Source organism: Cervus canadensis, chromosome 3 (assembly GCF_019320065.1).
Source record: "Cervus canadensis isolate Bull #8, Minnesota chromosome 3, ASM1932006v1, whole genome shotgun sequence".
NCBI classification, from domain to species: Eukaryota; Metazoa; Chordata; class Mammalia; order Artiodactyla; family Cervidae; genus Cervus; species Cervus canadensis.
Window position 1 is genome coordinate 34,900,453 of NC_057388.1, and position 23,729 is coordinate 34,924,181.

General features: G+C 36.2%; 1 protein-coding gene across 1 annotated transcript in view; it reads left to right on the plus strand.

Moving 5' to 3' along the window:
• The window catches only part of SEMA3E (semaphorin 3E), a 275,960-nt gene extending 252,726 nt beyond the window's left edge, over positions 1–23,234 (plus strand). Inside the window, exon 17 of the mRNA XM_043462903.1 lies at positions 18,975–23,234. Coding sequence (XP_043318838.1) covers positions 18,975–19,427 — 453 coding nt within the window. The 3' untranslated portion in view covers positions 19,428–23,234. The remainder of the gene's footprint in view (positions 1–18,974) is intronic.
• The last annotated feature ends 495 nt before the right edge of the window (positions 23,235–23,729 follow it).

Sequence of the window (23,729 nt, forward strand, 5' to 3'; positions counted from 1 at the left end):
CCATCTTTGCATGAAATGTTCCCTTGGTGTCTCTAATTTTCTTGAAGAGATTTCTAGTCTTTCCCATTCTATTGTTTTCCTCTATTTCTTTGCATTGATAACTTAGAAAGGCTTTCTTATCTCTCTGCTATTCTTTGGAACTCTGTATTCAGATGGATATGTCTTTCCTTTTCTCCTTTGCCTTTCATTTTTCTTCTTTTCTCAGCTGTTTGTAATGGAAGAATAGGTAGCATTTAAAGCACACATACAGAACAGTCTGGAGGCAGTCACTGGACAGATGAATGTAGGTCTAGGTTGCTGGCTGTATGTAGGAGAGGTCTAGCTAGGGTGTGAAGCAGATAAATGTTAGGGAAGACAGATAAACATTGTTTATGTTGATGTGGGCTTTGAACTCAATTTTAACAACAACAAAAATGGTACAAAGCAGAAAATAGAAGAAAATTTGGTTATATTAAAGGGAGAGGGAGGTGGGAGGGGGGATCGGGATGGGGAATACATGTAAATCCATGGCTGATTCATGTCAATGTATGACAAAAACCACTACAATATTGTAAAGTAATAGCCTCCAACTAATAAAAATAAATGGAAAAAAAAAAATAAAGGGAGATAGATCTTGGTGAATATTGAAGAAATGGTCCTTAGTAAATATATTACAAGTTAAATTGGGTTAAGAAATTTTAGAGACCTGCCTTAGGACACAGAGGACAGCTGATAGGTACTCAGCAGATAGTGAATCCAGAAGTTTCCACCTCATTTGATAGTGAACACCAAACATTTGTCATTGGACGTCTAAATGACTGATTCTATGTGTAGAGCACAAAGACATTTTTTTGCCTCTTTCCCCTGTAGCCTGTTGTGAAACTTAAAAATGTTTTTTGTTGAGAATCAGCAGTACATTCTTGGAAATGACTAAATGTGTAAATCCTAGGTTCCTGGGCTAGCTATTAGAGAAGAAGGTGCTTCAACTTAACATAGGCTACTTAGAGATAACATAGAAAGGCAATCAGGAGAGGAGAATTCTCCTAAATTTTTCATGACATCGTGAGAATAAACATGTTTTCAAAAATGATACAGTGTATTGCACTGGAATAAATTATTAATGTAGTGCTAAAGTGTTTTCCATACCAGACCACCTGACCTGCCTCTTGGGAAACCTATATGCAGGTCAGGAAGCAACAGTTAGAACTGGACATGGAACAACAGACTGGTTCCAAATAGGAAAAGGAGTACGACAAGGCTGTATATTGTCACCCTGCTTATTTAAATTATATGCAGAGTACATCATGAGAAACGCTGGGCTGGAGGAAGCACAAGCTGGAATCAGATTGCCGGGAGAAATATCAATAACCTCAGATATGCAGATGACACTACCCTTATGGCAGGAAGTGAAGAGGAACTAAAAAGCCTCTTGATGAAAGTGAAAGAGGAGAGTGAAAAAGTTGGCTTAAAGCTCAACATTCAGAAAACTAAGATCATGGCATCTGGTCCCATCACTTCATGGGAAATAGATGGGGAGACAGTGGAAACAGTGTCAGACTTTATTTTGGGGGGCTCCAAAGTCACTGCAGATGGTGATTGCAGCCATGAAATTAAAAGACGCTTACTCCTTGGAAGGAATGTTATGATCAACCTCGATAGCCTATTAAAAAGCAGAAACAAAACAAAAAAAAAAAGCAGAAACGTTACTTTGCCAACAAAGGTCTGTCTAGTCAAGGCTATGGTTTTCCCAGTGGTCGTGTATGGATGTGAGTTGGACTGTGAAGAAAGCTGAGCACCAAAGAATTGATGCTTTTGAACTGTGGTGTTGGAGAAGACTCTTGAGAGTCCCTTGGACTGCAAGGAGATCCAAACAGTCCATCCTAAAGGAGATCAGTCCTGGGTGTTCATTGGAAGGACTGATGCTGAAGCTGAAACTCCAGTACTTTGGCCACCTGATGCGAAGAGTTGACTCATTGGAAAAGACCCTGATGCTGGAAGGGACTGGGTGCAGGAGGAGAAGGGGACGACAGAGGATGAGATGGCTGGATGGCATCACTGACTCGATGGACATGAGTTTGAGTAAATTCCGGGAGTTGGTGATGGACAGGGAGGCCTGGTGTGCTGTGATTCATGGGGTCACGAAGAGTTGGACACGACTAAGCGACTGAACTGAACTGAACTGAACTGAACTGAAAGTGTTTTCCATTCCATGTATCTGTGATAAAACTGGCTTTTGTCATAACTCACTTGGCAGGAGAGGGTCTGGGAATATTCTATTGTTCCTCCAGTTGAATGACTTCAGAAGACAGGAAAGTAATTCTTTCATCAGTAGTTTTCTTCACTCAGTATGTTCTGTTTCTAATTTCGAACTCACCATAATCTACCTCATTTGGAAATCTTTACCAAGTTGTTTTGACATGCTGTACCCAGCAGTGTTCAATTTTAAGTTTCTTTTTCAGACTGTTAATATAATGTACTTCTTTCCCCAAAATTTTTGTCCCTATTTTCAACTAAATTCAAGTTTCCCTAATATATTTACTAATATTTGAAATTTTGAGATTACTCTATGCATTATGGGCTTCCCTGGTGGTTCAGAAAGTAAAGAATCTGCCTGCAATGTGGAAGAACGTAAGTTTAATCCCTGGGTCAGGAATATCCCCTGGAGAAGGGAATATTACCCACTCTACTACTCTTGCCTGGAGAATCCCATGGACAGAGGAGCCTGGTGGGCTACAGTCCACGGGGTTGCAAAGAGTCAGACACGACTGAGTAACTAACACTTTCACTTTCACAATGCATTGTAATTTGTATTATAGTCAGATAGTGCTTGGTTTCTATAGATATAGTGATATATATTGATTTTTTCATAATCTGAAACAAAACACACAGTCGCTAACTTCATCAAAAGCTAAGTATGCATGTTGTGTACATAAAGCAAACTGATTCTCTGTGTGTATTCTTTCAGAGTTTTTTAGAGTCCATTTATAGTTGTTTTAGAGTTTAGAGTTTGAACATTTTTTCATTTATTGTAGTTACTATAAAACATATAAGGTAACTTTATCATTAAATCTTGACCATTGTAAAGGATGTTTAAGGTCACCTAGTCCAGTTCTTACCTCATATGGGAATACTTTTTAAAGTATCCTTGGCAATGGCCAACCAAGCTCATCCTTGATAATGCAAGCCGCAGTCAGACCATCGCCTTTGTAAAAGTTTTGACTGTCATGTCCTTCTACTGAACTGAAATTTTTGAGTCTGGAATCTGCTTGTAAGTCCACTCTCAACCCTCTTAAGTGGTCCAGAAACCACATATTCAGGTGGATAACATTTTTGATCAAATGAATCTGTAGAAATGCTCCATAACCAGATGTTTAGAAAGAATCTAGCAGTTCAGTTATTTAGTTTACAAACTGGATTACTTCATTTCTTTCAAATACACACTTTATAGTTTCCTGCTTTCTTAAATAACATATATGACATGTAAACTACATGTTTTATAATTCCAGAAATGTTTATGGAAAGCCTAATTTGTAAGTCCTTCATAAGGGTGCATTTTCCCTTGACTTGATGAACTGGTTAATTATGGTGTGTGTGTCCATTATAATGACATTTTGTGGGAGAAAACGTCATAGAAGGGACTTGAGAGATGAGGGTTTTTTTCATGTTTATCTACTACATATAGGGACTGGCGTCAGTACCTTGCCGCCTTATTCCCATATCTCACAGCTGTACCTTAGGCATAATAATCCTCATCTTACGAATGCAGAAACTAAAACTCAAAGAGGTAGAGCTTATAAACAGAATCAACGACAGGCCCAAGGTTTGAGCTCAAGTGTTCCTGACTCATAAGCTGAGCTGCTTCACATTTCTTCATCAGCCAACTAACTAGGAGTTTGCTATATGCATTTTATAAAATATACCAATTTATTCTAAAAGATGTGTTTATAGATGAGATCATTGAGACACAGAATGTTTAATCACTTTCCTAGTTATTCACAGCTAGTGAAGTAGATTCACATCCAGGTCTGTTAGTTTTTTCTACTAAATTATACAACCTTCTGAAATCAGAATTCTAAATGCATTTTCACATGCTCTGGGATAAACATGGGGCAAATGAGAAAAAAATGCATATTTTTTTCCAACAATGAATAGTGGAGTATGTCACTGTAGCTTTGGTGGCAGAGGTATTATTCTCATGTTTAGATGTCTGAGAACCTGCCAATAATTTAAACAGTTCCCACTGACACAGAAATCATTCTTATACAGTTCATGAAAGTGAAAGTGTTACTCCCTTAGTAGTGCCTGACTCTTTGTGACCCTGTGGTCTGTCCATGGAATTCTCCAGGAACAAATACCAGAATGGGCTGCCATTCCCTTCTCCAGGGGGTCTTCCTGACCCAGAGATGTAACCTCCAGATTGAATCTGCAGGCAGATTCTTTATTATGTAAGATACCAGGGATGCCCTATAAATGCACCTCTTTTATTGTGACTTTGTGGGCTATAGCCCACCAGGCTCCTCTGTCCATGGAATCCTCCAAGAAAGAATACTGGAGTAAGTCATCATTCCCTTCTCCAGGGGATCTTCCCAACCCATGGATCGAACCCATGTTTCCTGCATTGCAAGCAGATTCTTTACTGTCTGAGATACAATGCATACATCAGTGCATTTCCAGTGTCAAACTGCCTTTTCAGGATTTTACTGTATGCCAGTTGGTAGAAGAAAGATTCTCTATCAAAATAAGAATAAAAAATTCTCTATCAAAGATTCTCTATCAAAATAAGTGCTGTATCATTTGAACCTGTGTAGATATAAAACTCAGAACTTTCTACCTCATTTCTTTGTTTTTAACTAAAATAATGCACTATTCATTTATTTGAAATTTATTTAATGAGCACCTATTATGTCCTTCTTTCATGGAACGTATACTCTGGAGCACAGAGAAAGATAGTAATAATAATTATATGACTAAATAAGAACACTATTTAATCTGTCAGATGATGGTAAGGAGAAAAGTACAAGAGAGGTTACTTGCAGGGAAGGTTGAGAAGGCCATACTAAGAAGTTCACCAACCAGGTGACACGTGGAAATGACTTGAAAGAGGTGAGGTTGTAGGCCATATGACAGTGTTGGATAACAGCTTTCTTGACACTGGGAAAGCACATGCAAAGGCCCTGCCTAATCAGGGGGGCCCGTGATATATCCAGAGAACCTTAGAGCAGTGGGCAGCATGGCTGGAGGGGAAACAGCAGCAAGGAAACTAATAAACTGAGTAAAAAAGTGCAATGAAGGGCCCGCTCATGAGGGATTTGTAGATCCTTATAAAGGGCTTTGGTTTTTGCTCTGAATTCAAAAGAAAGCCATGAGGTAGTTTTCAACAGAGCTGTGATACGATCACAATTTGATTTTAAACAGATCACTTTGGTTATTGTATTAAGACTATGGTATGTGGGGGTAGGGTGATGGTGAAAGCAGGTTATCATTGAGGTAGGAACATGCATCTTTATGTTCAGTGACACAACTGTCCACGTGCCCTTGACCTGAAGTGTCAAAGGGTGGGCAAGTGGCCTCCTCACACACATGACAGCAAATGCTTCACATACACTCTTTGCTATAAAACCGGAAAGGCTATCTAACATCTCACAGGGAATACTTTTTCAACCTTCTGTTCTCCTCCCTGTTTATGTGTCTAAATTTAGTGTTTTGGTTCAACAAATACTCACTCAGAGCCTACTTTACTAGGTGATGAACAAATCATAGTTTTAGCCCTTTTGAAGCCTCTAGTCTTATAGTGAATACAATAATGTGAACAGATAATTATAATATATTGTATTTGTTACAGTATATTATACAATATATTATCTTTTCCCCTGTTTGTGAATCCAGAGGAAAAGGAAAGTGTCTCAACTAGTAGGTCAGGAATGGAGGTGTCATGATGGACAGTTAGGAAAAAATTCAAGGCAGAGGTGACATTTGAGCCCTGTGTTAATGAATAAGTAGAAGCCAACTTGCAGGGAGAGTAGCATAAGCATATGTGCGGAGAGGAGACACAAAACAGTTGATGCAGGTCTGTGGTGGACATGAGAAGGCAAAAGTGAGTAGATCTGTCAAGGACCATTTCACTTCATCTGTAAGCCAATGAGAATGCCTCAGACAAACTGTTTAGATACATTACTCTAGAAACTAGCTTACTGGGTTAAAGGATAAGCAGGGTGTCAAGAAGAACATTTAAGAAGGTGTTTCAGTAGGCAGATGAAAGATTTTTGACCAAACTAAACAGTGGTAGTATGAAGGAAGAAGACACATACTAATTTTTATGAGATAACATTGAGTGTATTTGATATTTGAGGGAAAAAATAATCCACCTATTCCAGCTTTGGGTGTTTCTGTGGTTGATTGTGCAAAGACATGATTCCAAGAATATAGGGAGGAAAGGTTGAGTTCTGTTTTGGCCGTATTGAACTAGGGGCCCCTGTAAAGCATGCAGACAGAGCTATCCTTCCGGTGTATTCATGATTGGGAATATAAAGCCCAAAGAAAAGATTTGGAATGGCAGGAGATGAGTGAGAGGCCTCAGCAAAGAGGCAATGAATTCATGGAGATAATAAAAGTAAGAATAATATAGCAAGCATCAGCATTTTAAAATGGCTTACTGTGTACCAGGTACTGTCCTGAGAATTTTACATATAGTTGTACTTTTAATCCTTGCAACAGCCTTATGAAGTAGTTAGTATTATTGTCCCCACTTTATGTTTAAGGAAACTGAAGCACAGAGAGGTTGAGTTACTTGCCTGTGAAATCAGTCTGAATTTGAGCCAGACTTTCTGGTTTCAGCTCTGGGCCCTTCGTTACAGTACAGTAGGCCCTCCAACTGCCATAGCCTACCTTGGAGAATGAATGAATGAGAAGCATGTGAACTAAGGCTAGAAGCAAGGGGGAAACCCACATGTAAGGAAAAATTGGGAGAAGAAAAAATTCTAAAAGATGAGTAAAATTGTTAAGAAAAACAAGTAATGATTTTAGTTAACATTCATTTGGTGCTTATGTACCCTGTTCTATTAAGTGCTTTATGTGTTGTAGTTTATTTAAAACTTATAACATTTTTCTGTGGCAGTTAGTGTTATTCTGTGCATTACAGAGATGAGGTTAAGTAACTGATAGAAATACACAGATGCTAAGTATCACTGGAGTGGTATAGCTTGGGGAGGTAAAGACAGGGGAGTGGGGAATGTGGTATAATAGAACTCAGAGAAAAGAACTTGGATAAGAATGAAGTAACAAACAGCACCCTTGGAAAAATTCAGCAAAATAAGCACCCAGGCTCTAGTGAGAATGTTCATTGGAATGGTTAAACCAGGAGCCATCTAGCAACAGGTTAAGTGATAGGGCTAGATGGTTTAAGCATGGGGCTGTGTGGGATTAGAAATAGCTAGTCTAGTGTTCTCCACCTAAAGGTTTGGATGAGAAATTCGAGAGAGATCAGCAATAGGAGAGGACAGTTGAGAGAACTTTTGCCTTTTTTGGCTTGGTCATGTTTAGAGGTTGAAGGGAAGTATCCATAGAGAAGAAAATGTATAGCTAAGTGATAAAGCAAGATGGAAAGTATGGGAGAGAGAATATCATTACAAACAAAAGTGACAGGATGGATTCTAAGAAGGAAGTGGAAAAAAACCCCATTCTCTGAACTGGGGAGAAAAGAAAATATTTTATGTGTGTGGATAATTTCATTCACAAAATCCAAGTTTAGCTGTTCGATAGTCCATCTATAGTTATTTGAATTAGGTACTCATATATATATTTCTGCATATAGTTTTAATTTGGAACAGAGCACAAATCTTCCTTATAGGAAGAAGGTATAAAGTGTTTGTGTGATTGCAAAAGAAAAAAAAAAAAGCTGTTAGAAAACACCACTAAATCACCCTGAAATGATATACCCAAGTTTATGAACTCTCAGTTTCTGTAATTCCATGTATTTGCATTTACAAGCTTCCAAAATGATTGAAAAAATTTGATTCTTAGTAACATCCCAAAGGAAAGCATCCATACTTGCTAAGGCATGTGGTTGTACAATTGAATTTTTTCACCATGTATTTCTCTTTCTCTGAAATACATAAGCATTATATTTTAAAGCTAATAATTGAGGAAAAATTTAAGTATGCATTGATTTACTTAGATTTAAATATTTATTAGTCCACTGTGTAATTTTCATCTATCATGACAAAGTAAGCCATAGTTTCTTTAAGATATTCAGAAGATTAGTATAGCTGCTCATATTATTATGATCCTTATTTTGAATGTTGTAAGTTTGGAATATGTCATTTCTAACCTGAAAATAGAATAGTCTTTTAAACTTTGCCAATGATTTAAAGCAGAAGTTGGCAAAGTACGACCTGGGGGCCATATCTCAGCCTCTTTTATAAATAAAATTTTATTTGAAAACTGCCATGCTGATTTGTTTACCTAGCGTCTATGACTGTTTTCATGCTCTAGCTACAAGGTTGAGTACTTATAACAGAGACCGCCTGACATATAAACACCACAATCTTTACTTTATAGCTCTTTATAGAAAATTTGTTGACCTCTGATTAGAGATCAAAGGAAAATGTATACAAGTAAAGCCTCATTAAGTATCTCTGTATTTTGGACAAAAATATATTTTTATGGAAAACCAAGCCCTCATTTCGTGCTGAGCACTATAATTTTATTGGAATGAGTTTTCAGCAAAGCCAAACAAAATGAATATTTTCTTGGAATGTGTTCTTTTGGATTTTATTCTTTACTGACAAAGCCAGTGTGCTTCCCAAAGACACTGTAAACAAGATGGAGTTATAGGAAGCAGGTCATAAATCCTCAGTGAGGAAATTTGGAGCAATCCCAAGATACATAAAATGTTCTTCACGTCCATGCCAATGAGGTATAATGCAGGCCAGTAAACTGCTGGTCCGTAAGACCACCATCATAATTTATCCGTTGGTGAGCATGGAAGGCTTATTTTCTCCTTAATCCTTTTCAATCTTTCCGTTGGAGTTTCTGTATTTAAGAGAAACCATTTTTGTGTGTTTGTGTTGAAAATAAAATAGCACTTGTATGCACTGTGTATAATGCCTAAATAATGCTCAAATATATATGTTTTTTATAGAAAATTCAAGAGAGGATGTAAATTGACATCAAAATTCAAAAACATCAATTTGACTTCACTCTCAATTCTTTTTTAACTCCGTGCCAGAAATTGTCACTTCTCAACTTTGTCTTCCAACCACCTACTGAGTAGGATAAATTCCTCAAAGTCATTTGAAATTTTGTTGAGAAATCTGAGGCATGATTAACCTACCAATCAATAGTTCTTTCCAGGTAACTTAGAGTTCACTGCATCAATACTAAATTTGTACTGTCTCCATGGAAGCATATTTTTATTGATGAGCCATACCTTATGGAGATAACTTCCCTTGAGAAAACAAGAGAAAGAAAAATACACAAATTACATCTTTTAAATGTTGCAGTTGCATTATGTCATCAAAACTAGGAGACTTAAAGTAAAATCCTATCTTCATTTGGCTATCTTGTTTGCTAGATGACTCATTTTCTTGACTTTCACCAGTGCTAGCTAATCCATGACAGGGATCAATGACAGCCTTAAGTTTACATTTCTGTCTTTATTTACATGTTTTGAAAGCATTGGATTTGTTCCAGGTGAATATTATTTCTTCGTTTTTCTAGTTGTCATGACATTAAAATGCATGAACTCTTTGCCTCATTTGAAACATCTGTTTAGTAGTTTTGATGTTTATACTTAAGTCTATTAAAAATGTGTTCATCTTTTCTAAACTAACAACTCTTTACAGGTAAATATTCAAAACTTGTGTTTTTTAGCCTTGACAAGCATGTTTTTATAATATCATATGCTCCATATTTTAGTTCTGGAGTAATTAGCAGTATAGCTCATTAATTTTATTTTTTCCTTTGCAATGGCCAAGACACACTTTCTTATGTATGGTAGGAAAATATAAAGCAACTTTGTGATCTTAAGAATAGGTCTAGAATAACTTTCTTCTGTTAATTTTCCAAGATAATGCTAAACATCTTTGAAAATTAAACATATCTTTTAGATCTATGAAATCAGATCCAGATCTGTTTTATCCTACTGAGACCAGTCTGACTCTGGACATCTGATTAAACAAAGTATCATGGCAACGCAGAAAGTAATTTTAATAGTATATTTTAGAGATATTTTTGTCTCTGAATTTATCATACTTTCCTCTTTCCTTTGATCACTAGAAAATTTAGTTTTGAATTGATACTCCAATTAAAGTAGCTGTTGAGTGCCTTATGCTGTGCATTTCTGTGTTCAAACATTATCTTTACTTTCATCCCCTGTCCTCTTATGCCCTTCACCCTGATCATCCTGCTATTCTTATCTATAAAAATTTTCAATAAAATATTACTCTTAAGCTGCCATTTATTTTCAAGCAGTATGTGTAAAAGTGTATGATTACAGTATTCTAGAGCATGAACGGATCTTATAGACAGCTTAATTTATTGTTTGCCAAACCAGGATAATCATTACAAAAAAACAGGAGTTTTTGTTTGTTTTGGTTTTTGGTTCTTATTTTTTGACTTCAGTTGCATAATTTAATCATACTCCTTGTTTTAGGGCACATTGTCATCATCAGTCCACACAAATCTCCTCTCATGTTTGACTTTTTCTCCACTTTCATCCTTGCTTCTCCATATGCATCCACTGCAAGGACTGGAATAAGTCCAACATTGCATTTGTATATTGAGCAGGTATATAACATTTTTAGTATATGTGAGCTGTGAAAATAAATGTATTTTGTTACAGCTGTTATTCTGCTTCTACTTTTTAAACTCAGCACTATGTTTGTATGGTTTATCACTGTTCTATGTATGTCTCTGTTTCATTGTTTCTGACAACTGCTTATGTCACAGAATGCATTCATTGCTCCTAATTGATGCATCCCCCTACAAGTAGACCAATTGTCATTAATTCCCAGTACCACATCTTTAATAGTCATCTCTCTAGGTAACCCCTTATAAATCTGAGTGCAAATTTTTAAATTATTATCTGTCAACATCCTTCATTTTGGTAACTATTGTCAGCTTGCTTTCCAGAATTAACGCACCATCTGCACTCTCAAAGCAGTTCATGTGGGTTCCCATTTGCCCATATCCTCACCTATATTTGGTATTTCCTAACTTTTGCCTTTCTTCTGGGTACAATGTAGTATTTTGTTTAAATTTGCATTTTTAAAATTACTAGTAAGGTTGAACGTTGACATTGCATACTTATAAAATACTTGAGTTTCTCTTTTTCGAATTACTTATTCATAGACTTTTTCCATTCCACTTTTTACTTCCCTTTGTTGGCTTTCAAGAGTTCTTTGCATCTTCTATTTACATTATTTCATTATTGAGTATAAATATTCAAGCTTCTTTTATATAGCTGATATCATGAATACAGTTTTTCACAGAATGGCGTTCTTATTTATAATAACTTTCTTCTCAGCATCTTCTTGTATTAGATTCAAGGTTTCTCCATTTGGGTCTTTAATTAATCTGAAATATAAATACAACTTTATTTGTTCTTTGTACAGTATAATAGGTTTCTCCAAATGAGTTACTAAGTAATTCATCCTATCTATATTGGGGAATCATCTCTATCATATAGCAAGTTCACACTGGAAAGTGTTTTTAACAAAAGGAAAATTTTTTGTTTATATTATTGCAAATCATATATTTTCTGTAAGTCAAATGAATTTATTTTGTATTGAAGGCAGGCCAGATAAACAAATAAATATATAAACTGTGGTCTTTATCACTCGACTAAAACTGATTTCATTGTTAAATATATTCTGAACTAAACCATTTCAAGGCCTTTGTCTATCCGTTTCCTATAAAAAGTATGGAACCATATGGTTGAAACACATGGAAATCACTGCTTCTTCCTGACCAGCTACCAGATGTGCAGAGTTCTTTGTTCAATTACTTCTTTTATCCAACATTATGAAACATATTGAATCAATCTTTATAGCTAACAATATTAAAACCATTTTCAGTAAGAAATTTTGTGTTTTTATAGATTTTCTATGAGAATATTTGATAAAATGATATATTATGTACCATCTTCTTGACCAAGAAAATCTGGTCTGCAGACAGCAGAGCTGAATGAAAAACAATTCTGTAATCAAGATATGATTGTTGAAGGTACCCATGTTAACAAAAGTGAAAAGATTAAGTCGTGGAAAGACTTCAAATACAAATTTCTAAGCCATTTTTTTTTAATTTTTAGGTATTTGTAGGCCATGGAAGATATATGTAACTTTCAGAGCAATTTAACCTACATAGTGTACAGTTACAAGATTAGTAACAGTAGTGTACAGACTCAAGAGTTCAAACATCTTTTATTCCTGAATTTATGATTCACTTAACCAGGAGTGGAGACCACACTTGTGAGACAGGCACCATCTATAACATGCACATAAATGGTGTAGGACTTTCCCATTGGAATTGTTGTGCTTCTATATTTTTGAACCAGTCTGGACTTTATGGATACATAATGAACTGTTTCTCAACCTTGGGTTTCTGATTATGAAAGAAACATTTGATTTTTATATCAGAATTTGGAAAAAAGCCCATAAAAATACTTCTGATTCAGTAATGAAATATTTTTATTTATTTATATTTTTGCTTTTTTGTTTTATTTTAAAACACTTTCATAGACTGCTTGCTATATGCCAGAAACTAAACTAGATGACTTTCATGTTTTCTCACATATTATTCATTCTCATAAGAAGTGTGGTAGGAAGGGGACAAAGGATCATATTTGTGATAATGTTTGTATTCAGATTCTTTTCAGGAAAAGACTGTGTCCTGGAACTGTTTCTCCTATTGTATCTGTGGAGCATAGCTTTCTTAATTAGTTGCTAGCTGTTCCAGAAACCATGCTTGCTTCCTGTCTATCCAAATCCTTATTGAACTTAACCTAAAAAAGTGAATACCTTTTGGATTTATCTTTACTGGTAACCCCTATTGCCTTGTACATTTGTACAGTATGAACTAATTAGTATGACTTCATTTTTCACATGTTCTGAGCACTCAAAAATGTTTGGAATGATTAAGATATAGGCGTTTGCCCTTTTGAAATTTATAATACGGTTAAAGAGAGAAAAATTGTATAGAAAAATAATTTGAAGAAGAATAAAAATACCAGCTTGTATGCTACAAATGTGAATGTTATTGAGTTATAAAGAGACAGCTCTACATGGGCTGTGAAGAGAGTATTCATTTAAGAAGGGAAAACTTAAGCCTAGAGAGAAATTTTTTTAATGGATGGGTGAACAACAGAAAGGAGTTCAACTAATGGAAAGAAAGAAACACTAAGACCAGAATAAGACCTAGGAGTGGGAAGTAAAGAGGCAGTACAGAGGCCAAGAGCAGCAGGAGTTGTGAGGCGTGGAAAGATTCGATTCTAGGATTGTATAGGTTTCCCCCCACCACCGCCCGCCCTTAACAGTACAACATTTTCTTGGGCTACTACCATGGCTTATAATGTTTATTAAATATTCACAAGACTGAAATAGGAAATGCATTCTTTATGCTTATAGCTTTCATTCAAATATAGAATGAAGATAAATTTACAAATTAAATATAAACAAACATAGGCATCATTTAAATGTTTAGTTGATGTAATGATTTTTTTTTCCACTGAAATAAGGTATCTCCATGAACATATTATGGGATACAGGCTACCACGTGTGTGCGTGTGTAAAACATCTATCCATAGCACTTTGTGCCTTATGATGACTCAGTCCCCCACACTTTTCTCAAGTGACTTCAGAATTTTTTATGTGCATTGGTACATAGGGGTGTTGTTTGGTTTTCATTTGGCTGGAATGTATCATTAACATATTAAATCCATTTTTGTTCTCAGCAGCTGGAAACTATTCAAGCACTGAAAATGGCTCAGAATCAATGATAAACACAAACATTCACCAGAAGGTTGATCTTCCACATGATCCCATATAGTTTATTAATTTATATTGATTATCATAAAAATAAATACATTGAGAAATCCTTCTAGAAAATTCACTCATCTCCTGAAATCTACCTCTTCTACCAACCCTAGTGAGAAACACCACATGAAGCTGTTTTGGTATAGAGAGTTAGAAAGGTAATGTCTAGTTAACTGAGCAATTCTTATCTGCTCAGACAATGTGTTTAGCTGCTCAGTCATTTCCAACTCTTCATGGCCCCATGGACTATAGTAGCCACCAGACTTCTCTGTCCATGGAATGCTCCAGGCAAGGACACTGAAGTGGGTTGCCATTCCCTTCTCCAGGGGATCTTCCTGACCCAGGATCAAACCCAGGTCTCCTTCATTGCAGGCAGATTCTTTATGAGCTGCCAGACACACAATAAAGTCTGAATAAGTTCTAAGTCAGGAATGTTACAAAAGGGAATGGACTTTGAAGAGTTAAATGGTACTCATGGACTGAGGAGCCTGGTGGGCTATAGTCCAGGGGGTCTCAAGATTCGGACACGACTTAGTAACTAAACCACCACCCACCCATATGTTCAAATAAAGAGGAAAGATACCAGTCTAAAGAAAACTCATTAAGAGACTATTATGTATTTGCAAGTAATGTTGCAGGCTTCAATGTATAAATGGTAGTAGGTGAAATGATGATATTAAGGGAGAATATCATATCCCTTAGTATCAATCTCCCTTATGAAAGAGCCCTGAAGAGGTGACATTTAGTTCATTCTTTGGGATGAGAAGGAGCCAGTTGTATGGGCATCCCTTCAGGACCTGAAACAGAATCAAGTTGGGCATGAAATCAGGAACAGAAAGAAGGATTTGGGGGGTGACTGCCATGAGATAAGGTAAAAAAAAAAACAGTCATGAAATAGGAGAGTCTAACATGTAGTAAAAATAGGGAAATGGAAGGGATGTTTATGCTGGTCAGCACTGAAGAAATGTTGGTGAGACTTTGATCTATTTGATATACAGATAAAACAATGATAGTGAAATACAAATGATTAGCAGTTGAGGGTAGGTTCAAAAATGATGATATGGTCAGAAAGAGAGAATTTAATAAGTGGGAGGGGAGTGCAGTTTGAGTGGAAAGACACTGAACTATAGTTAGTGAATTGTCATATACTTAGTCCTGGTCAGTCTTTTATAATTAATAAGAAACACAAAATAATGGACTATTTATGTGTAAGATGAACCATCTTAGGAAAGTTGCTCAAAATGAGAAAATAGAAGAATTATCAATGGATGCAAATAAAATGTGAGATAAAGGAAGGACAGAGGCGTATGCCTCTGAAGGAAAAAAAAATCAACAGAAAGACCAAGGAGAGAACCAGAATAATGGCAAGTACTACACAGAACAAAAGACATTTAAGGAGTCAAGCCCATCTGTGTCCAAGGAAGCCACTAATTTAAAAGCAGGGGAGGATGTGTTTCAGAGACAGTTTTTTTTTTTAATTTTCAGAGGCATGGTGTGGTCACAGCTAGGTTACATAGGTCATGAATTTGTGGAAAAAGTTAGTGGTGAAGAAGACTGCCAAGAGGACTGGGGAAGATGAACAGAGTGGCACAGAGTCCTTTGAGTTATTTTCTGTGGCAGATGAAAAAGATACATTCTCAAGGATAACAAAAAGTTTCTATATAGTGGAAATGGTTTGGTTTGAGGGCTCTTCCTGTCTCATCACTGGAGAACTTCCTAAGTTAATGGCTATCATGTCTGTCCACGAGGACATGGTCCTGACATGTCAAGGGAGCCGCTGTGAAGGATTCCAGGAGCCCCTTTTATCACCTGTGTCACTATGAAGCTGCTGAATAATTGACCTTGCATGGCTGAAAAGAATAACGGCTGGGAGCCTTGTAATTTATCATTAACATCCCTATTTGGCTTGCAATCTCTTTTGTTGTTGCTTACTTGCTAAGTCACGTAACTCTTTGCGACCCCATGAACTGTAGCCCGCCAGGCTCCTCTGTCCATGGGATTCTCCCAGGCAAGAATACTGGAGTGGATTGCCGTTTCCTTCTCCAGGGGATCTTCCTGACCCAGGGATTGAACCTGTGTCTTCTGCATTGGCAGGCAGGTTCTTCACCACTGAGCCACCAGGGAAGTCCTATAGTTTCTTACTATACAACTAATACCATTTGTTACATTATTCACAGATTATATAAATGGCCACACAGGAGTAATCGCACATGAGGAGTACCACTGCAACTTAGCTGTGCCCAAACTGATTAAGCCCCGAGAGAGCTGAGCCTGGCAGGTCTTGCCCTGACCTAACACTGGAACAAAAACTGTGCTTGTGGTAATGGCCTTTCCTGCCAAAGCGGTAGGGGGACTTTGCATGCCCCTCTAGTATTGGCAAAGGTTAATGTGTTTTTTTGGTCTGTTCTCAAAGGGGAAGTCAGCCAGTGTATTGCAAATCACCTTTCTCCCATGGTAATAGGATCTTAGGCCATTAGAAAACACATACTAGTTTGTTTTTAGCTAATGGAATGGACAGGCGTCCATTTTATTGGACTTTGCTTTGTTACTATTATGTAGATATTGTGTTGTTTACAATTTGAAGCTTTGTGGTAGTGCCGTGTGGAGCAAGTCTATCGGCACCATTTGTCCAACAGCCTTTGCTCACTTTGTGTCACCTTTTGATAATTCTCACCCTATTTCCAACTTTTCGTTGTTATTGTATTTGTTACTGTCGGGACAGTGTGTAATTTCCTCGGTTCTGTCTCCTCACAACACAAATTTGAAGTGATGGACCAGTGTTAAAGCCCTCGAACCGACCGTGTCACAGCTCTCAGACAGACCATGTCACAGCTCTCGGACAGATCAGTGTTACAGCTCCGTGTTACAGCTCAGCTTTATTTAGAAAATAAAGGAAAATAAATCCTCAAGGCATGAGGGCATGCCAACCCAAGAGACATGAAGAGAAGAGCGAGAGAGAGAGAGGAAGAGTGAGAGAGAGAGTGACCCCTGGCCCTTTGGCTCCTCTTTTTATGTTTTTCCTCCTCCTCCCGGGCCTGCCTTATGTTAATTGGGCTAGCCAGGAGTGCTGTTTGTTCTGCCTGAGGTCCTCACGCCTGTCCTCGGACCTTCCTTTGTTCTGTTTTCACGGGCTTTTCCCTTGCTTGTCTTTCAGCCACCGCCATTCTGGACTCCTTTTTCCTATTCTAACTGCCTAACATTATGATCTGTGATCAGTAATATTTGATATTGCAAAAAGATTAATAGTTCTTTGAAGACTCAGATGACAGTTGACTTTTTTAACAGTGCTTTTAATTAAGGTATATCCATTGTTTTTTAGACATAACACTATTGCACACTTAATAGACAATAGTATAGTAGAAACATAAATTGTATATGCACTGGGAAACCAAAAATTTCTGTGACTCATTTATTGTGATATGCTCTTTGATTGTGGTCATCTGGAGTGAAACCCATAATACAGTATATCTGTATACAGGAAAGGTAAAGGTAAGTATTCATAGCTCTGTACACAGTATTCTCACTGTTATTTAAACTTCACAGCAATCCTTCAAGTTACATTAGAATTATTACTTCCACTTTTACAGAGAAAATGAACACAGAAAATATACATCAGTGCCCCTAGACCACACAGTTAGTAGACAGAGGTGCCAGTGTTTGAGTCTAGCTTTGTCTAAAGTCAAATCACTCACTCACTAGTTCAGCTATTAGTGGTAAAATATTAGCTATTTACTGAAAGCCTTACTGTGTCCTTCTTACCCTGAATTATAATTACTTACCGATAGAAATAATGTGTGTAATTTATTATGCCACAAACATGAAAAGAAAATAGTTGAGTACTGAAGGTATATGCAGACTTAATATTTACTAGACCTGTGAGGTTCTTCAGAGCAGAGTCTGGACTTTTGTAGTTTGTTTTTTAGTCTGTTAAATGGACAGCCTGGTAGAATTGTAGGAAGTGTTCACTGAGTTAATGAATGGATAGATTCTTTTTTATCAAAAAAGAGAGAGTGTGGGTATCACAGCTCTCCCAACACAGGGCCTCATAGATTGATCAGTGTGATCTGGGAAACATAAGAACCTCTGAGCTAATAATGTGAGAAATTGCATTTATTCTGCCATTAAAAAATTATATTTGACAGATCTTCATTTCACTCATAACTTGACTGCTATACTGAACTGGATGTTTTTTCTAATGGGTAGTGGCAATCGTTAGGGGAAAAGCCCTCTCAGTTTGCTCTTAACAATACTGATGTAAAATTACCTCTAAGTCTTTGACATGAAGTGATCTCAATATAAATAAGTTTAGGACAAACACATGTGTGCACAGATACACATGTTCATATATGCACACACACCTAATGTAATTACTTAGCCTCTTTCTCCTATATATATATAGCATAATAATATAAATATAATATAAAATAAACATGTATGTATTAAAATATGAATATGTAAATAAAATATTAACATAAGTTATATACATTTATATAGTATATTATGGGCTTCCCAGATGTGCTAGTGGTAAAGAACCCACCTGCCAATGCAAGAGACAAAAGAGAGGCAGATTTGATCCCTGGGTCAGGAAGATCCCCTGGAGGAGTATGGCAACCCACTCCAGTATTCTTGCCTGGAGAATCCTGGACAGAGGAGTCTGGTGAGCTACATTCCATAGGGTCTCAAAGAAGTCAGACATGATTGAAGTGACCCAGTGTGTATATAATATATTATATAGTTAACATATAGTTAATATATTCATTATATAATATATTATATAGTTAACATATAGTTAATATATTCATTATATAATATTTGTATAATATATAATTATGTATATATGACATAGGATTTCATCATATGATTGCAAAAATTAAAAAAAAAATTCTAGATAGTGGAAAGGTGTAAGCTGGTATTCTATTTCCTGGATAATACTTCAGTGCCTTTGATTTTCTTGTTCTTGTGCAGGTGAAGACAGATGATAGAGTGGTTAAGATGGACCTCGGTTTACTCTTCCTAAGAGTACGCAGAATGGATGCTGGGACCTATTTTTGCCAGACAGTAGAGCATAGTTTTGTTCATACAGTCCGTAAAATCACCCTGGAGGTAGTGGAAGAGGAGAGAGTGGAGGAGATGTTTAACAAAGACTTTGAAGAGGATAGGCTTCATAAGATGCCTTGTCCAGCTCAGAGCATCATCCCACGTGGGACAAAGCCATGGTACAAGGAATTCTTGCAGCTGATTGGTTATAGCAACTTCCAGAGAGTGGAAGAATACTGTGAAAAGGTGTGGTGCACAGATAAGAAGAGGAAAAAGCTTAAAATGTCCCCGTCCAAGTGGAAGTATGCCAACCCACAGGAAAAGAAGCTCCGTCCCAAAACTGAGCACTATCGCCTGCCGAGGCACGCTCTGAACTCCTGATGGGGTGAAACCTTCTACTGGCTTCTGAAAAATTTATATTTAGAAACTAAAAAAAAGAAAAGAGAGAGAAACCATATACTTTCTTTGCATTACTTAAAAAGAGTTTTCTGTAATATAGAAAGGACTATAGAGGTGATATCATAAATTGTTCTATATACTCATTTGACAGGTTAACCTCACATAAAATTAACTAATTTTTTTCAAAACCGTGGATTGCTCAATGATTTCACATTCTGTTTATCAAAAGATGACCATAGCTGTAGCTTTGAGTAGTTGGCTGCTTTTCCATGGCAGTTATTATTTTACTCTTAAGATTAATGCAATATTGCTGAAAAATTAGATATTTTCATAATCATGGCAAAAATAAATGTTTTAATCTTTATGAATTTTGCCTTTCCACCACAGTGTAAAATATGTAGATTATCACATACTTTAACATTCTCATGTGAACCATCTGTACTCTTTTAAGAATTAATGTAGTAGTGTTGTGTCTAAGCCATGAGCTTTATGAAGCAGGTCTGTTGTAATAATTGTAAACTATGAAAGAAAAATTGTGGTCACTTTGAGGCTTGTGTCCTTCCTAAAACGTTCAATAATAAACCACATTCACAATAGTCTGTTTCAGAAGGAAAACACATTCTTTGAATTTCACTCCAGGGCAGAAAGAAGAAAGTTAATATAACATCTCAAAGACAGCAAAGAATGTCGACAGATGGAGTGACAGAAAACATTTTTGCTGCCCTCTTGTGGTAGAAAATGTATATTCTCACTTTTTTTAATTCTATGGATTGTCCAGTAAAGATTTAGAACCAGTTTTTCAATCATCACATCTAGGTCATTTTCAGGAAAAAAAAAAAAAAAAAACTAAAGTAAAAATGTGATTCTTATAAGATAATGCTTATGAATAATTTATTACCTCACAAACCAAAAATGAAGGTATTAAAGCACTGAAGCCCTATTAAAACTTAAATTGTAAAGATTATTTAAAAAAATAATCTTCCCAGAAATCTAAAAGCTATTCCAAGAAACATGTTTTATATTTAAAAAAGTAAAATATTCTGCACTCAGATATCAATATTTCCTTTTAATTTTATATTAAATAGGAAAGTTGTTTCATGAGGTTCAATTAACTACCATGATATTTAGAGCATCTTTACTTGTTTCTTATAAATATTATCAGAGGTTTTTATATTTGAAAATGATTATTTCCTGAAGTTTTTTCTCTTATTTTATTTAGCTGTTAATTTTCTAAAGTATGAAATTCCAAGAGTTTTCATTTAACTAAAACTGAATGCAAGTGAATTACACATAAATAATTATGAATATTTATTTAAATTTAAGTTTGAATGACATTATTCTCAGTTTTCAAAATTAGCTTAGAGGCTATAGTTGATAATGTGATGGTTTGCAATTTCATTCAAGAATTAATAAATTTGAGAAAGTTTGGAAAGTTCATTAAATAAGTTGCCAAGCTCCAAAAGTCCTAAAGGAAACAAATATATTAGAAATTAACATTCTCTGAAATGCACAGTTGTTATTTACCTAAAAATCCACTGGAGGTCATTACTGTCCATTTCAGTATTAACGAAAAGCTGTGCGTGTTTCAATAAAGGCCTACCCAGGGTGGAGAAAGAGAACCATAACCCCAGATCTGAGGGTCCTTAGCAAAGGTTGTGTCTGCAGTACTCAAAGTGAACAGATAAGGCAAAGCACCACTGAAAATATTGTTCTATTAACACAAGAGAAGGGAAAGTAGGATTTTCTCCTGTATTCATTTTTTTTTTTAAAGTAAGGCAGGTACAGTATAAGTGGCTATCACTTTCATCTCAATAACACACCCAAAAGCAGTTAATGAGAGCAGTGATGTTAATAGTAAAGTAAAATATTTTGTAGCTGAAGAAATAAAACTGAGGAAAATAACTTTTCTGTTATGTAACTCTTAAGAATTAAATGACTCTACAACCTGTTTCAACTAAAATGAGATGATTATTTTAATAAGACCAAAAAAAACTTTTTAAAATGCTGATAGAAGCCTGATAAGAAAATTTTGAGGACACAAGTTCACAATTTAGGGAGAGGACTAAATTTCATATATACTTATTTTTCCATCTTCTTACTTTCTGTCTGTCTCCCACCCTTTTTTCCTTCCTGTATTCTCCCCCATACATGAGTGCAGGTATACTGTCTCACACACACACACACACACACACACACACACACACATTCACACACACACACACTCACACACTCACACACACTCACACTCTTTTAAGATACTGCCTTCTCAAAAGACAAACCAACAACCTATGCTGTCCTGTCCTTCTTGAGAATCTGAAACATACCACAGAACACATTCAGCCTTTTGTTCTGTTTGGCATTAGAAATCAAATGTAGAATCTCCTTTGAGAAATGTGCAAACTTGGAAAATCACAAGTGAATTGATCCTCTGTATGCCCACTCAGGAAGGACACATACTCAGTCACCTACCTTGACCCCCGCACATTTTCCCCAGACATCATGCCCTCTGGGAACACAGAGGTGAGAAAGAAGCATAGCCACTCATCCTAAGGGACATCTCCATGTAAGCCAGTCTCCTGCTTCTTCAGACGTCCTCTGTGGCATTCTCTGGGAAGGGAGAGGACCTGTGAATAGAAGGAGCTTTGGCATAAAGTCATGTGCACCTCAGTTTTCAGTCCTGTGTCACCGGTTAAGCTAAAGATGGAGATTTGTTAGCTAGAAGGACTATAACTTGAATGGAATTTACTTTATGATTTGCGAGGTCTCTTACACATCTAGTCTTTTATATTAATGTTTTCTTTTGTGTTTATTACTGAATATTTCAGTGCAAATTTATGAATTTGGAGAAACAGAGATTAAAAATAGAAGTAAACTCTAATACGAGCTCTAGAAAAAAAGGGAACAGAAAGTCTATGCCTGCTAAGTAAGTGGCAATTCTATATACATATATATGTATATATGTATATATTAGAGTCTTTTTTCCTTCCTAAAGTTAGTTAAATACTTAGGAGATTTTTATCGAGTGTTTAATATTTACTATAGGGTATAGGGTTTTGTAAATCCTCATAGTGATTATGAACATTTGTAAAATACAGTAAATCATTTTGAGTGCTTGTGTTAAGCATGAATCAAACACAGCAGCTGTTGTCCTTAAAATGCATTGTTTTCAGCTTGACAGATACATTAAAATATTAAAAATATTACCTAGTCTTGAATAGGTATTTGAGATCCCAGGAAAAAGTGCCACAGTCATAATGACAGTAAGGAGTTGATGTTCTTTTTCTTACCACAGAGAATCACATTGAATTACTTCTTCAAAAACAGTATTCATTTTTCAGGCCAACAACTGTTGCATTTGAATCAGATATAAATAATCGATTTCCAATGAACACTTTTGACTGTAGTATGTTATTTAAGCTGGTACGTTTATTTTTCTTGGGAAGATAGCATTATCTTTTGGCTTTCATTATAAACTGAGTGTGTTCTGTTTGTATTTAAATGGCTTAGTTATAAGCTGGAGGACTGTACTGGGGTATTTTTGTCTATATGACTTCCTTTTATTTGCTTGCCTGCATCCATAACAGCATGTGCCATATCGTTTCTTCTCACTGATGATAAGCTATGAGACTTATTACCACAAGGTGGCAAGCTGCAAAGACCACTGACAATGGGTCTCTTTGACTGTCACATGGATCTGCCAATGTACACTGCATAATTTGTACCATTATGTATAATTTCTATTTAGTTCAACTTAGAGGATAAAGAAATAAATATTTGTGAAACCCTTAAGTGTTGTCTGAGGAGTGTTTTCTAAGTTTTTGTCTGTTGAACCCAAGTTTCATAATGTCAAGCCTGAATGTAAACATACAATACTGGACGAGCATTAATTTTTAAGAATTTAGAATAGAATTTAGTTCACTTTCATTTCAAATGTATAAGTCAACTTTCTAAGAAGGAGAGTGTTCATCTCATTGCCTTGCAGCAGTTGGATTTGTGCATTCCACACCGTGTTTCTAGGCCCCAGTAGCCAGAAATTCCTTTCAAAGCTGCATCATCCAGGTAAGAGATTTGGAAAATGAATGCTTTTAAGATGATAACTGGTTGGATGCTTATGATTTTTGCAAGCCTCAACTTGTATCTAAATTGCTGTCTTCCCTGGCTCTGGGAGTTGGTGATGGACAGGGAAGCCTGGTGTGCTGCAGTCCATGGGGTCACAAAGAGTTGTACATGACTGAGTGAGTGAACTGAACTGCTATTTTTAATAAGAACTTGGGCTTCTCTTGT